The sequence below is a fragment of the Coloeus monedula genome (genome assembly GCF_965178545.1).
Source record: "Coloeus monedula genome assembly, chromosome: 13".
NCBI classification, from domain to species: domain Eukaryota; kingdom Metazoa; phylum Chordata; class Aves; order Passeriformes; family Corvidae; genus Coloeus; species Coloeus monedula.
In genome coordinates, this window is record NC_138793.1 from 10891744 (window position 1) to 10904944 (window position 13201).

General features: G+C 58.0%; 1 protein-coding gene across 2 annotated transcripts; it reads left to right on the forward strand.

Moving 5' to 3' along the window:
- Positions 1 to 1620: 1620 nt before the first annotated feature.
- IRX5 (iroquois homeobox 5) lies at positions 1621 to 4542 on the forward strand (the record flags this gene model as incomplete). 2 transcript variants are annotated; one of them, XM_082290304.1, is made up of 3 exons in its annotated part: positions 1621 to 1869; positions 3117 to 3522; positions 3776 to 4542. In XM_082290304.1, the coding sequence occupies 3 exons, from the start codon at positions 1621 to 1623 to the stop codon at positions 4540 to 4542; spliced, it is 1422 nt and encodes a 473-aa protein (XP_082146430.1). The 2 variants fall into 2 exon arrangements, with proteins under 2 accessions (XP_082146430.1, XP_082146431.1); XM_082290305.1 differs by having other exon boundaries at positions 3779 to 4542.
- Between the last annotated feature and the right edge of the window lie 8659 nt (positions 4543 to 13201).

The window sequence follows — 13201 nt, forward strand, 5'->3', positions numbered from 1 at the left end:
CCCGGCAAGTCCCAGCCTGCGCCCAGCCGGGGGGCTGTGGATGTCGCCGCCGGGACGGAGCCCCGGAGACGGAGGGAGGGAGGGAGCGGGGCGGCGTCGGTGTTGCGACGGGGACACGGGTACCTCCTGCCCCGGCCTGCCCGTTTTAAAACACACCCCTGCTCCTTGCGTCTCCGGCTACGTCCCGCGGAGGAGCGCGGCGAGAGCATCAGGGTCGGAAAATGCAAAAGTTACAAAATAAAATCAATTCTAAAATGATAAATCTAATGATATCGCCCCCTCTCCCTCGACCGCAAAAGGCATGGCGGGTCCCGATGGCCGGGGGTCCGCGGCCGCTGGAGTAGCTCCTTTCCTCAACCGCAAGGGGAAAAAAATGCGAGAAGGGAATAAATCGGGATATGTTTCTGTTGGGAGATCTATCTGGTGGAATCACAGGAGATTACATCTTCTGATCGTCAGGGATTTATCCCAGTTCATATGGTTTTAATCTGCTTTCGCCTCGACCCTTCAATGAGCCGAGGGTGGGGAGAGGATACCCTGTGTGTTCCTTAGATCCGCGGGCAAACCCTCGCTCTGAGCGGTGTCTGCGGACCTATCTCAGCCCCCTCCACTCCCCTCCGGATCTCCCTTCTCCCGCGACCGGCGCTGGGAGAGACTAAATCCGAGCCCTACGAAGCTGATCCCCGCTCCTGGCCGGAGCCCCACCGCCGCTCCGGCCGCACAGCCGCCGCAACAGGTCCGGCGGCGAGGCGGCCCCTGCTCGCGGGAGTGACCGGCCGAGCAGCCCAGCGCTGCCAGACCGGACCGGGCTGCGGCTCTTCCCCGACGAAAATCTCCTTTTTTGTTAAGGAAATCAAAACTAGCATCAGCAGCACTCCGCCGTATATCCCACCTCCAGTGATTTAGCGGAGGGAGGGGCAGGGGCAGAGAGCACGAGGAGGGGTGGCTGTGCAAGGGGGAGCCGGGCGGCTAATAAATCTTATTAAAGATCTATTTTTTTTTCATATACTGATTGGCTTGCATTCCGGCGCAGCGCGGCTCCGCACGGTATTTAGCACATGCAGAAAGTTGGAGCTGATCTTAAATGGCTCGGAGGTGACTGCAATCCAGGAGCCGGCGCACTTGAGCCTCTGAGCGCTGGGGAGGGCCAGGGAAGCGCGGAGCCCTCCCGCTGGTTGGGCCCGGCCGCGGCAGCCCAGCGGGGTCCTGCCAGTCCTTCCACTGACAACACCCCGCGAAGGAGGAGCCTCGCCGGGCCGTGCTGAAGGCGTCAGGAGCTGCAATTTCCAACTTAGCATCTTGGCAGGACCCTTCGGAAAGCGAGAGCGAGGAGGAAGGGGAAAAAAAAAAAGCCCCCCAGTGCAAGGGGGAGAGAGAGAGAAAGAGAGGAGGGGGGGAGGGAAAGAGGGGAAAGCAAGGGGGGGAGAAAAAGGAGGAAGCGGTGCCCGGCTGCAGGCGAAAGCGGAGCAGCAGCCCCGGCGCAGAGCAAGGTGCCGCCGCTGCCCAGCGGGCGAGGGCGGAGAGGCGCCCGCGAAGCCCCGGCCGCAGCCGCCCCAACCCGGCAGCGCGGCGGCTCCCTCCCGGCGCCTTGGGCTCCCGGGTATATGTGTGCGCCTGGCCATGTCGTATCCTCAGGGTTACTTGTACCAGCCGTCAGCGTCCTTGGCTCTCTATTCCTGTCCGGCGTACAGCACCAGCGTGATCTCCGGACCCAGGACCGATGAACTTGGGAGATCTTCTTCGGGCTCCGCTTTTTCCCCTTATGCCGGATCTACCGCCTTTACCGCCCCTTCCCCGGGTTACAACTCCCACCTCCAGTACGGCACCGACCCGGCCGCCGCCGCCGCCGCCGCCTTCACTTCCTACGTGGTAAGAGCAGCCGCGGGCAGCCGGCACCGCGCCGGGCACGACGGCATCCCGCGGGCGCCTGCCCCCCCCCCCCCCCCGGGCCTGCTTTTTGTTCCCATTTTATTTTTGAGATCTCGGGGACAAAAGGGAGCGCGGCTCCCCGCCTCGCCGCCCAACTTTCCCGCACCGCCGCCGTGCGCTGCCGCACACTGTTGCTGGCGGCAGAGGCTGGCAGGGCCGGGCGCGGGGGGAGCCGCCGGCACGGCTCGGGCGAGAAGGACCGGGGCAGGCGGGGACTGGTTTCATTCCCTATTAAAAGAAAAAAATAATATGTATAAAACGCACCAATCGTAGTTCTGCAACAATTAACTTGTTGTGATTGAAAAGGGAATGAACCCAGGACCGGTCGGCGATGGGAGAAATCCGGGCGATAAATCCAGGCAACTTTCTCCTGCACGGCGATAATTAGGTTTAAATATTGCAGAGCTCTAATCCCATGGCCGCGAGCTGCTCCGCGGGCCTGTGCGGGGAAGGGAAGGTAGGGCACTTAGGGCACTGCGCCGCCGTGCGCGCCCGCGGGGCACCGCGGGGCCAGTCCGGGTGCGGGACATCCACACCGCAGAGCTGCGGCCACCGCCAGCGCCCCGCAGCTCCCCCAAAAAACCGGCGAGTTTTGCTCAGCTTCTCTTCTATGTTTAGGGCATGGTTTCACAGTTCCTTCTTCCCTTTTTCTGTATCCTTTTCTTTTCTCTTTCTTTTCTCTTGCCTTTCCCTCCCCCCCCCCCCTTTTTTTTTTTTTTTTTGTTTCTCTTTTATAGTCTTTTTCTCTTTTCTCTTCTTCCCTTTATTTTTTTCCCCTCCCGTCCCTGGGCAGGGAGGAGCGGCCCAGCCCGTCCGGCCGCCTGGGCCCGGCAGGTTGTCTGCCGCGATCGCAGGGCGGGGGGGAAGGCTCCGGTCCCCCTGCCTCTGTCGTCCCCCACACCGCGATGCCCACTTGCTTATCCGCTCCTGCATTTGGGGCAGAGCCGCTGATTGCTGCAGGCAGCCGGTGGTCTCCTGGGCCGGAGACTACGGGCCCCGGCGAGCCCTCAGGCCCTTCCTCACGGGAAAGAGCCGGGGAGAAGCCGGGCCGGGCCCGGCGCTGGGGGAGAGTCGGCGGGGCGCGGGCAGGGGCCGCGGGCAGGCTCTGGCGTTGCCTTTGCCCTGTCATTGCCGCCCCGCGGCCGCCTGACCTCGCCCCGCCGGGCCGCTCTCCCCTCTCTCCCCAGGGCTCGCCCTACGACCACACGCCGGGCATGGCCGGTTCCCTGGGGTACCACCCGTACGCGGCGCCCCTCGGCTCCTACCCCTACGGGGACCCCGCGTACCGCAAGAACGCGACGCGGGACGCCACGGCCACTCTCAAGGCCTGGCTCAACGAGCACCGGAAAAACCCCTACCCCACCAAGGGCGAGAAGATCATGCTGGCCATCATCACCAAAATGACCCTCACCCAGGTCTCCACCTGGTTCGCCAACGCACGGCGGCGGCTCAAGAAGGAGAACAAAATGACCTGGACCCCACGGAACCGCAGCGAGGATGAGGAGGAAGAGGAAAACATCGACCTGGAGAAAAATGACGAGGACGAGCCACAGAAACTGGAGGAGAAGGGGGACCCCGGGACGCCGGACACAGGTAGGACAGCGGGCTCGGCCGGGTCATCGCGGCCGCGCCGTCGGGCCTGCCCCCGGCCCGGTGCGGGGCGGCCGTGGCCTGGCGGCCTGTTCCCCCGAGCGGGCAGCCGGGGCGGGGGGAGCCGGCGGGCAGCGGTGCGGGCCTGGCCACGGCGGGGACCGAGGGGTGGGCGGCGAAGTGGGTGGGCGGGTTTGGGGGCGCAGGGCGAGCCCGAGAGCTGCCCCCCCACCCCTGTCCTTTCTCCCCCTACCAGGAGCGGCGGATCCCAAGGCAGCGCCGGGCTGCGAGCGCCTCCAGGAGTCCCCCGTCCCCCGGGAGGCCGAGAGCGGCCTCAGCGACTCGGATTGCAAAGAGCTAGCGGAGGAGCGGCTCGACGGGCCGCCCGTCCCCCACAAGGCGCCCGGCGCTTCGCCGCTGGGACCGTGCCCGGGGGGCCGCGGGCCGCCGCCGGCGGGCGGCGAGGAGCCCCCGCCGTACCGCCCGCCCTCCGCCGCCGCCGGGCCGCCGCACGCCGCCGACCTGCACCCGCTGCTGCCCGCCGCCACCGGCGCCTCCGTCATCCACTCGCCGCAGCAGGCAGCCCTCGCCAAGCCCAAGCTCTGGTCGCTGGCCGAGATCGCCACCTCGGCGGACAAGGCTAAGGAGGCCGGCGGCGAGGCGGCACCCCCCGGCCCCGCCGTGCTGGGCGGCGGCGGCCCGTCCCGCTCGCCGCCGCGGCCGCGCTCGCCGGCCGCGCAGTGCCCTTTCCCCAACGGGGCGGTCCTGCCCCGGCCGCTCTACTACACGGCTCCCTTCTACCCCGGCTACACGAACTACGGCTCCTTCGGGGCCCTGCACGGGCACCCCGCCGGCGGCCCCGCCGCCGCCGCCCCCGGCGCCCACTTCAATGGATTAAATCAGACTGTCCTCAGCAGAGCCGAGAGCCTGGCTAAAGACACTAAAATGATCAGGAGCCAGTCCCAAGTAGACCTTTGCAAAGACTCACCTTACGAACTGAAGAAAGGTATGTCCAACATTTAATATCGGCTTCTCCTCCCTAACCCCTCCTGGGACTGTGGTTTTGTTATTTTTTTTTCATTTTTTTAATTTATTTGAGAGAAATAATAAATTGCTTTGGCAGTTATTTTTCCAGTACCAAAAGAAAAACAAAACAAACAGAAAAAGACCAGCTTCCCCTCCCTCCCACCACCCTCTTCAAAAGTTTATAGAGTCTATTTGAAATGGCTGGGTGGAAACCACCCAGAAATGTCTTAAGCAAGTGAAAAGCAAACGAGTGACATGCTCTCTCTCACACACACAAAGAAGAAAGATTTGTATTAAATCTTATTCTGTATATTTAATGTAGCTTTTTTGTATTTAAATTGATAATACAGTATCTTTGAAGTAAATTATGAAATCAAGACAACTGTACAGGCATTAATGTTGTTTTCGTAATATAAATATATACATTTCTGTGTCTTTTTCCGAATTGTTTCATAGTTTTAAAATATATATATACAAGTTTAATTTAATTTTTTATGCCTATTGTTTTTTTTTCCTTGGGTGTGAGTTAAAGTATAATGCAAAAACAAGACAAAAAACAAAAAGGAAATAGGTTATACGTATTAGATTAAAAAAAACCCAAAACCCTGCAGCCGCCTTTGTAAAATGCAAATATTTAATTAAAAGAGATTTTTAACAGAATCAAAACCACTCTCTTTTTGCAACTGTTAGATACGTGCATAGCTGCGGAAAAATAAAAGCACGTCTTAAATGAGACGCGGGGCTCAATTTTGGATCTCACTGAAGACTTTTTGGGAGTGACAGGCAGTTTCTAAAAGGTCGGGGGGCTCCGGAGGCGAGAGCCGCCCGCGGGGCCAGGAGAGGCGAGCGGCGGCGGCAGCGGGACGGGGCCGGGTGCGGGAGGGACGCTGTTCCCGGAGGTGAAGGCTTAAATCAGGCCACGCACAAAAGCACTTGTTAGAAACACCAAATCGAAGAGCAGTCCCATCTTTTAACCTAATTACTCCCAATCAGTGTCGTGTTTTATGCAAAGCAATCAGCTGGTGAACTTTGCTAATGAGTTCGATTTTCTGCCAGATTTAGCCCGCGTCGCTGCAGCAGCGGTGCTGCGGTGGCAGCCGGGGCCGCCGACTGCACGGGCAAAGGCGCTCGGTGAGGCGGGAGCCGCCTCGGCCCCTTTCCCTTCCCCGCTCCCCAGCCCCGGCGCGCAGCACCGCTGCCCCGGCTCGCGGGATGGGGCTGTTCAGGCGGGGCCCGCGGGCGCGCAGCCCCGCGCAGGGCCGGCCGCGGGCGCGGTGCTCCCGGCGCTGGCAGGTAGGTGTCACACTCGGCCCGGGTTTGGCTCCCGCCGCCCGCTCGGCCGTGCGGGAGTCCCGCGGGGCCGCGCTCCGCGCTAAGCCCGCAGCGTCGCGGCTGATGGTGGGACAGGGGCCGCGCCGCCGGGGCAATCCCAGCCACCACACGTCCCTTGGGTGCGGGGACAGAGAGCGCCCTGAGCCTCCTCCGCGCCGTTCTGCCGCTCCACAGCCCAAGGCAGGGAGAAGCAGGTCCCGGAACGGATTAGGGGCACCCCAGCGCGGAACCCCCAACCAAAAGTCAGTCCCTGCCGGTGCGGCTGTCCCAGCAAAGAAATAACGGCGAGGACTGTTCCAGCACCCAGCCTCGGGGACGGGTTTCTTCTTGTTCAGTGTGGATTTTGTGTGTGTCAGCTGTACGCTGACATCGACACTGCTGGTGTGATGGGAGTATGACTGGGACCTCTGGGGCTGGTGCCCAGACACCCCTCTGTTTGCTTGGATTTTTTTTTTTCTTTATGACTCATAATTATTTTGTAATCTCTTCAACTTTGTCAGAGCCATTTATTAGCTGTAACAGGTTTATTCATGCATATTTACATTTTACGGGATTTTAAATAGTAGTTTGTATTTTGAGTTTTAAAGATGCAGTCCATATTCGCTTGGTTATACAATTTTTTATGCATAATCTGGTTTAAAATCAAAATTGTTTCAACTGAGTGTGCGAAGAGTCAAATATTCCTGGGATAATAGTATGTTATTTTGTCATTCTTTAATGATAAATGATTTTTTAAAAAACGCTCGAATTGCTCCGTTGGATATTTCATTTCCAGTCGGTGAGACCTGCAGGCAGGCGTATTTTTTGCGCAGCAGTGAGCTTTACTGGACTCACCTGCCTTGTTTAAAACGGGATAAAGTTCTCGCGGCGAGGGACAGGGTAGAGCTGGGCCGGGTAAAAGCAGCCCCGATGTGCGGGGCTGGAGGCAAAGCGCCGCGGGCCGCCTCCCGCCGGGCTCTGCCGTTCCCGTCCCCCCGGCGGAGACCGCCTCCGGCTGAACTCGGGGGAAACTCCCTAGCGCCCTGTGCTACAGGGAGCGACAAAGCCTCTCAGGACCGCGCTCCCGAGACAACAGGTTCCACAGAGGAACGACTACCTCAAAATAAATAGGTTTCAATTATTCATCTAGCTATGGATTTTTTTTTTTTTTAATTGTCGTTCTACCTTTCCGCAGTTGATCTTCCCATCTCTGAAAAAGCTATTTTGCAAAGCAGCTTAGGAGCTTCACTCGTTCAAAAGCCTTATTCCTTATACTCCGAGCTATTCTGAATAGGTCTATTAGCGATCTCAATACGGTTTTCGTTTGATGTATAAATTCCTAAGGGAATTAACCGTTTCCTTTAGGTTGCAGCCTGTCGCCTATTTTAAACCATAACTATTATGGTAGCCCAAACGATTTCATACAACAATTTTATTCATCACCATTTTCCCCTGCCACAGGAGATATACTGTATAGCCATTCTTTAACATAAGCACGAATTTACCAGTTTCTTTTCCCGTAAGAGAGTAGGGGGGAGGGGGCAGCGTTCGCCTTTTTTGCCCCTGGCATGTTAATTTGTTGTTAAAAAATAAAAAGAAGTGAGGATATCTTAAAATAAAAATAACGCCTGCTGCCAGTCAGAGCTGCCGTAGGTTACTCGGGAGCAGCCCTCGGAGCGGCCGGGAACGACTCTCCCGCTGGGAGCGGAGCCCTCCCCGGGAGCGAGCAGGGTCGCGGGCCGCCCCGCGGAGGTTTGGGGCAGGAGGACTTCGCTGCCGCTGCGAAGCGCTTTTTGGGGAGGTGAGGGGGAAGAGCGGGCTTGGTGGTGGCGTCCTCCAGACTGGGCTTTCATCAGCGCGCCTGGCAGCAGGTGCTTGCCCAGGGGCGCAGGTGGGAACGGCCCAGCCACCGCGAGGCGCAGCTCCGCTCCCGGAAGAAACCGCTCGCCCCTTTCCGTGCCCACTCCCTCCCCTTTCCACCCCCGACCCCACGGCAAGGCCCTTGATGGGGCGGGGAGACCGCGACCCCTACGCCGCCCGCCGACGGAGCGGGTCGAGCGGCGCAGGTGGCAGCGGGGTGCGGCACACGGGCCGCCCTCTCCCGCAGGTGGCAGTCCAACATCCCCCCCAAAACCTTCCAGGGCGGCCGACAAGCATGTTGACCTGACTGGCCCGGCAGGGCCCACGCGTGGGGCCGCAGGAACAGCTCAGTCTCCAGGTCGACGCGACCGCGGACCGAGGATCCGGGACCCTAGAGGAGACATGCGGGGGCTCCCGGCGGAAGCGGCAGCTCGCCTCGGGGAGCCGGGGCGGCGTCCCCCGCAACGCCCATCCGAGCCAAGCGCCGTGTCCCCGGGGAAAGATGAGGCTTCCCCGGAGAAACCCGGGCAAGTGTCCCGACGTCAGCAGTGCCCATTCCGATGGGCCTACCGACACCTCAGCGCGCCTGGGATGACAGGAGCCCAGGCGGGCTGCTAGCCCAGGGCTGCAGCCATCGGTCCCATCCATCCCATCTACGGCAAAATTCTCTCTGTCCTCGAAGAAAAGAGAGCTGGGGGTGCAGTCGGCAGCCAGCACAGCCCCCGAGCTCCGGCTGGGACCCCCCTGTACCTCCAGTCCCGGTTCTCAATTGCGGGGACGGAGGGCGAGAGAGGCAGGGAGCCTGGCGCAGCCCTGCTGCTTCCTCTTTCACGCTTAAAAACAAAACAAATCCTAATTTAGACCCTCAACACCCCGGACCGTGTTTACATCCCCCCCGCTGCTCTCCCCGCCAGTGTTGCTTTTCCAATTGTCACGATTAACCTACGGGGCTCCCTCTCGGCGCGGAGCCTCCGCAGCGGCCGGGACGGCGCGGTCGCGTCTAATTGGCTTATTGGACCTCCCCCCACACACCTCCCCCCGCCCCGGCAAGAGGTTCTGAACAGCATCTTCTCTTGTCGTGCCTAGGAACTACGTGAAAGCCCCTCCGCCAAGAAAACACGGGAAATCACACGGTCAGCAAGTTTAAAGGAGGTGAATAAAAAAATATCACAGGGGGTTGTAGTAGGGAAAAGTACAGGAACTTCAACCCAAAACTGAGATGAGTCTGGAAAAAAAAAAATCCAAAAGAAAACAAAGGAAAACTCGTCCCCACGGCCCTGTCCGGTCGGCGCCCAGCGTCGGTGCGCAGCCGCGGGTATTCCTCAGCCGGCGGTGCGGTGCGCCCGGCTCCGCAGTGTTCCGCCCGTCCCAGCAGCAGCAGCCAGGCTCGGGGCAGGCTTGGAGCGGCACGGGAGTGCCGGGGAGCCCGCCCGCCCCCACCCCCACCATCCCCCCGCTCCCCTCTTTCTATGACCTGCCACGATTATTAGTAAGGACATCTGTGGCTGGCAAGGGAACAAGTGTTACCAAAACCAGAACCGGCTGTTTTTCCAAATGAGCAATATGTTAATTCCTCATCCCCCCTCTGGTTTCTTTAAAACCTGGCACAAATACATCAATAGCGGAGAATAAGGAGCCTTTGCAGAGAACAAGTGGCAGTTTTGAATTTACCTTTTGTGTGCGCCTCAGATGCAATCTTGAGGCATTTTTTCCCTTCTCTCCCACAGAAAAAGAGTGTTAATCTGCCCTGTCTTGGGACCCAAAAGGATTGGAGTGGAGTAGATATTCACTGGAATCACATAGGGGAATGAGGGTCTTGCTTTATTGAATCATCAAATCCCAGGAATGAAGCTCTTAATTAATTATGGGTGCTAAAAATTCAGGCCAGCTGTTTCTTTTTACTTGGCTCTGACAGAGAAAGACAAAGTCTACATCGAGATCTTCTAAGGCGCATTCAGCATAAATCAGCGCCCTCGGCGGCGCTCCCGGCCGCGGCGCGACCCGGCGGTGACAGATGGCGCATTGTCCCCGCATTCCTCCACCGCGCCTTCGCGGGCGCGGAAGCGGTCGCCCGGCGGCGCGGCCCGACTGAAACCGGGGACCTTTCTCCGCCAGGGAAAGGGCTCTCCCGGGACGGGCGAGGGGTGAACGGGCCGCGCCTGGCCGAGGTGCCGGCCCTGCCCGACGGGGCGGCCGCGGAAGAGGCTCCTGCGGAGGCTCTGCCTTCTCTTGTCCGAGAGCGCTCCGCAGGCGCCTCCTCCGCCCCCGGCAGTCCCAAAGCGCCGCTCCCACCCCCTGCCCCTGTTCCGAGGCTGCTGCTGGATCCCCGGCAACTAAGCCCTGCTCGGCTTCCCTCGCTGCGCCCAGCACCCTCGGCGATACCTCCACGGCAGCACCTAGCGCTGGCGCGAGGGACACGGGCCACCCCAACATGGGCGCTTCTACTTTTCCCCCGAAGGCAGCAGCGTTTCCTTGCGCGGCCGCGGAGCCGCCCGGGAGAGTTGCGCCGGGACCCGCAGGGGCAGGAGGCAGCGGGGGTCGCAAAAGCGCGGAGAGCCGCGCAGGAGGTGCGGCTTCAGGGCCCGGCCGCGGCCCGCCGGCTCACCTACATCCCGCTCGCCGCCACCCTCCCCCTCTTTTGGGGGACCGCTGCGTTCGCTGAATACCCCGTACTCAACGGGAGCAGCCCGCGCTATTTTCATGGCCAGTTTGCAGGCGAGGGGCGCCCGCGGCGGGCGGGGCTGTCCGAGTCCCTCTCGCCTCCTCCTGCACGTTTTCTGGCAGGGAAATCTCTGCCGGTTCACCTCGGCGGGGCCGAACACGGCGGGAGGCTGGAGCGGGGGTGCTCAGCGACTCCCCGGGGTCGTACCCGGCCGGGCGCTCCCAGCCTCCTCAGCCGAGGATCTCTTCACCTCCAACTACCAGAAAATAAATGTCCCCCGCACGGCTTTACTCATCTGTTATAATTAGAGCATGTGCGAACTCGCAGAGCGCCGGGAGCCCGGCCGGGGTTGATGCAGGCATTTGTGAAATAACCACCTCTTTCTGCCGTGGCGGTGCAGCGCGGGCAGCCCGTCAAGGGCCGGCTGGGGCCGCATCCTGCCCCGGGGCCGCATCCTGCCCCGCGCCCGCCCTGGCTCGGCTCGCCCCTTCGTCCGCAACGGGAAGGGAGCGGCTTCGTCCAGATACCTCTTTTCCCCCAAAATTGGTTCTTATTTGCCTAAAGCTAACCACAGACCTCTCCACGCTCATGGCTGATGGATGCAAATGTAAATGTGCACTTATTTAATTGGATCAGGTCCCAAGATAAAAGAGATAAACGGCTCCCAGTTTGCCAAGTTATTTTCAGAGGCATGCAGTGATGTGTGGAGGGAAAGTTAATGAAGAGGAGAAGAGACACACTGTACTTAAAATACCTCAGGTCTAGACTCGGGGAGAGGGAAGCATCGAGCTCCGCCGCGGCGGATCTGCGGGAGGCTCCGCGCCCCGGCCCCGCGCAGCCCTGCGCAGTGCGGCTCGGCGGAGCCGCAGGTACCGCACGTACCTCCTCACCCGAGCCGCGGCGGGCGGGGGGAGGCTGCACCGTACGCGGTAATTAATGCTCTTCCCCTCTTCCCTCCACCAAAATTGCTCTCCGTTACTGCCGTCTCCCCTTGTTCCTCCCCGTGTTCTACATCCGTATGCATGAGACATTAACAGACGGTTATTGATACAAACATAGTTTTTGTTGCTAAAGGCCTTCCAAAACAAATTCTCCGGCTGAATGCCAATGTATGCATGTTGGCTGGTGACAGCTGATTAGTGAAATGATTTACGGCCAAGTTAAAAAAAAAATGATACTGTCAAAAGCAGCAATTTGAAAAAAGGATAAGACAGTACAGCCCCAAGGTTTCCCACTGTAAAGCCACCCAAGAAATCTAAACCTACACTACAAATACCTGAAACACTCAAGGAATCAATTGGTCGCAGATTAAATACAGTCTGTATTCTCACTCGCCCTGGTAATCTGTAACTCTCCACAGGAGCAGCCCCTCGATTTATGCCTCTAGCCTCACCTGTGGCAGGGCCGGCTCCTGCCCAAGCTGCCCTGCCGGCCTCCCAGCATCTCTGCAATTGGAGACTTAGGCCTCCTTTTTGTTTCAAGACTTTTTCTCTCATTAATTGATTAAAAAAAATCCCCCTTCCCTCATTTCTCTGTAGCTCTTCTTCATAAAGAAAGCTTTTGCTCTGCAATAAAGTAAGAGACTTTGATCCCAGATCATCCTCTTAGGCCTTCCAGCTGAAATCAACGGAGAAACTATGTGGAGTTATTGTTCGCACTTGCTGCACTTCTGATTCAGAAAGGGCTGATTTATTAGCTTGTCAAGGGAAGCATTGTTCAGGAAGGCAATCAAAAAGCACTTACCTAGCTAAACTAAAATTACTGCCTTTTCAGTGGCTAATTTGTATAACTCCCATGGAGGAACTTGGGTAGTGTTTGATGAGGCATAAAATGATGATTAATGAATTTATTGGCCTGCCGCTCATCAAATAGGAGTAGTATATCTTTCCTCTATTGGGCGTTGGGTCTAATGCTACATGTCTGTGTAGAGCAAGTCCAATATGATCTCCTTTTTAGCCCCCTTTTAACCCCCATGACCTGAAGAATATCACTGTGTAACAGAGGCAACATCAGGGGACTGCAAAGACAAAGAGCCCGTTTGATAAAATGGTAAATGAGAAATGCGAGGAAAGTTGCTGCAGGGACAGATCTGCTCAGTTTTCGGCTTTCAATCACTTTGACTAGTGAAGTGGGAAGAATGTAGAAACTAGATAAGGTGTGAGAAGCGAAAAGAAAATGACAAACCAATTTTAACTTTCATAAAGGATCCAGCCAAACAACTTCATTGCTACTTGAAAGAACGAATGAGTGCGGGAAGTGCTGGGATTCCCGAGCAATCAGGCACACTGCAGCACCTCGCCACCCAGCCATGCAGGGAGAGACAGGGAATATGCCTCCAAACTGGCCATATCCAGGGCCAGCATGCAACCTGCTTCGTACTCTGATCAGACTTGGTGCAACCATTTTGAGCCCATACATTTTATTTCCTTTTTCCTCCACCAAAACAGCTTTCTCCTCTGCTCAGTGTTTAATGCTTGAATCACTGTTTTGGAGCTAAGGGCTTCTGAGACAAATTACATACTTTTTCCTCTTTTAAAAGCCCATACTAAATTACTTGTGATTCAGTGCCCATCTGGATACACATGTGACCTACAGGGTATCTTATGCACTACATATTGCTGCTTTGAACAGGTTAAGACCCCCAGAAGATCAGAAATGTTGCTGACATTCTCAAAAACTTGTTAAAATAACTTTGCCTGAGATTTGGAGTCAGAGATCTTCCCAGGGTTGAATCAATTTAGCTCTTAGCTTCCAAGCACAGTTCCCTGTTCCTGCAGCTTTGAAGCTTGTTGAGAGATCTGCAGCTTGCACATCTCCCAGTGA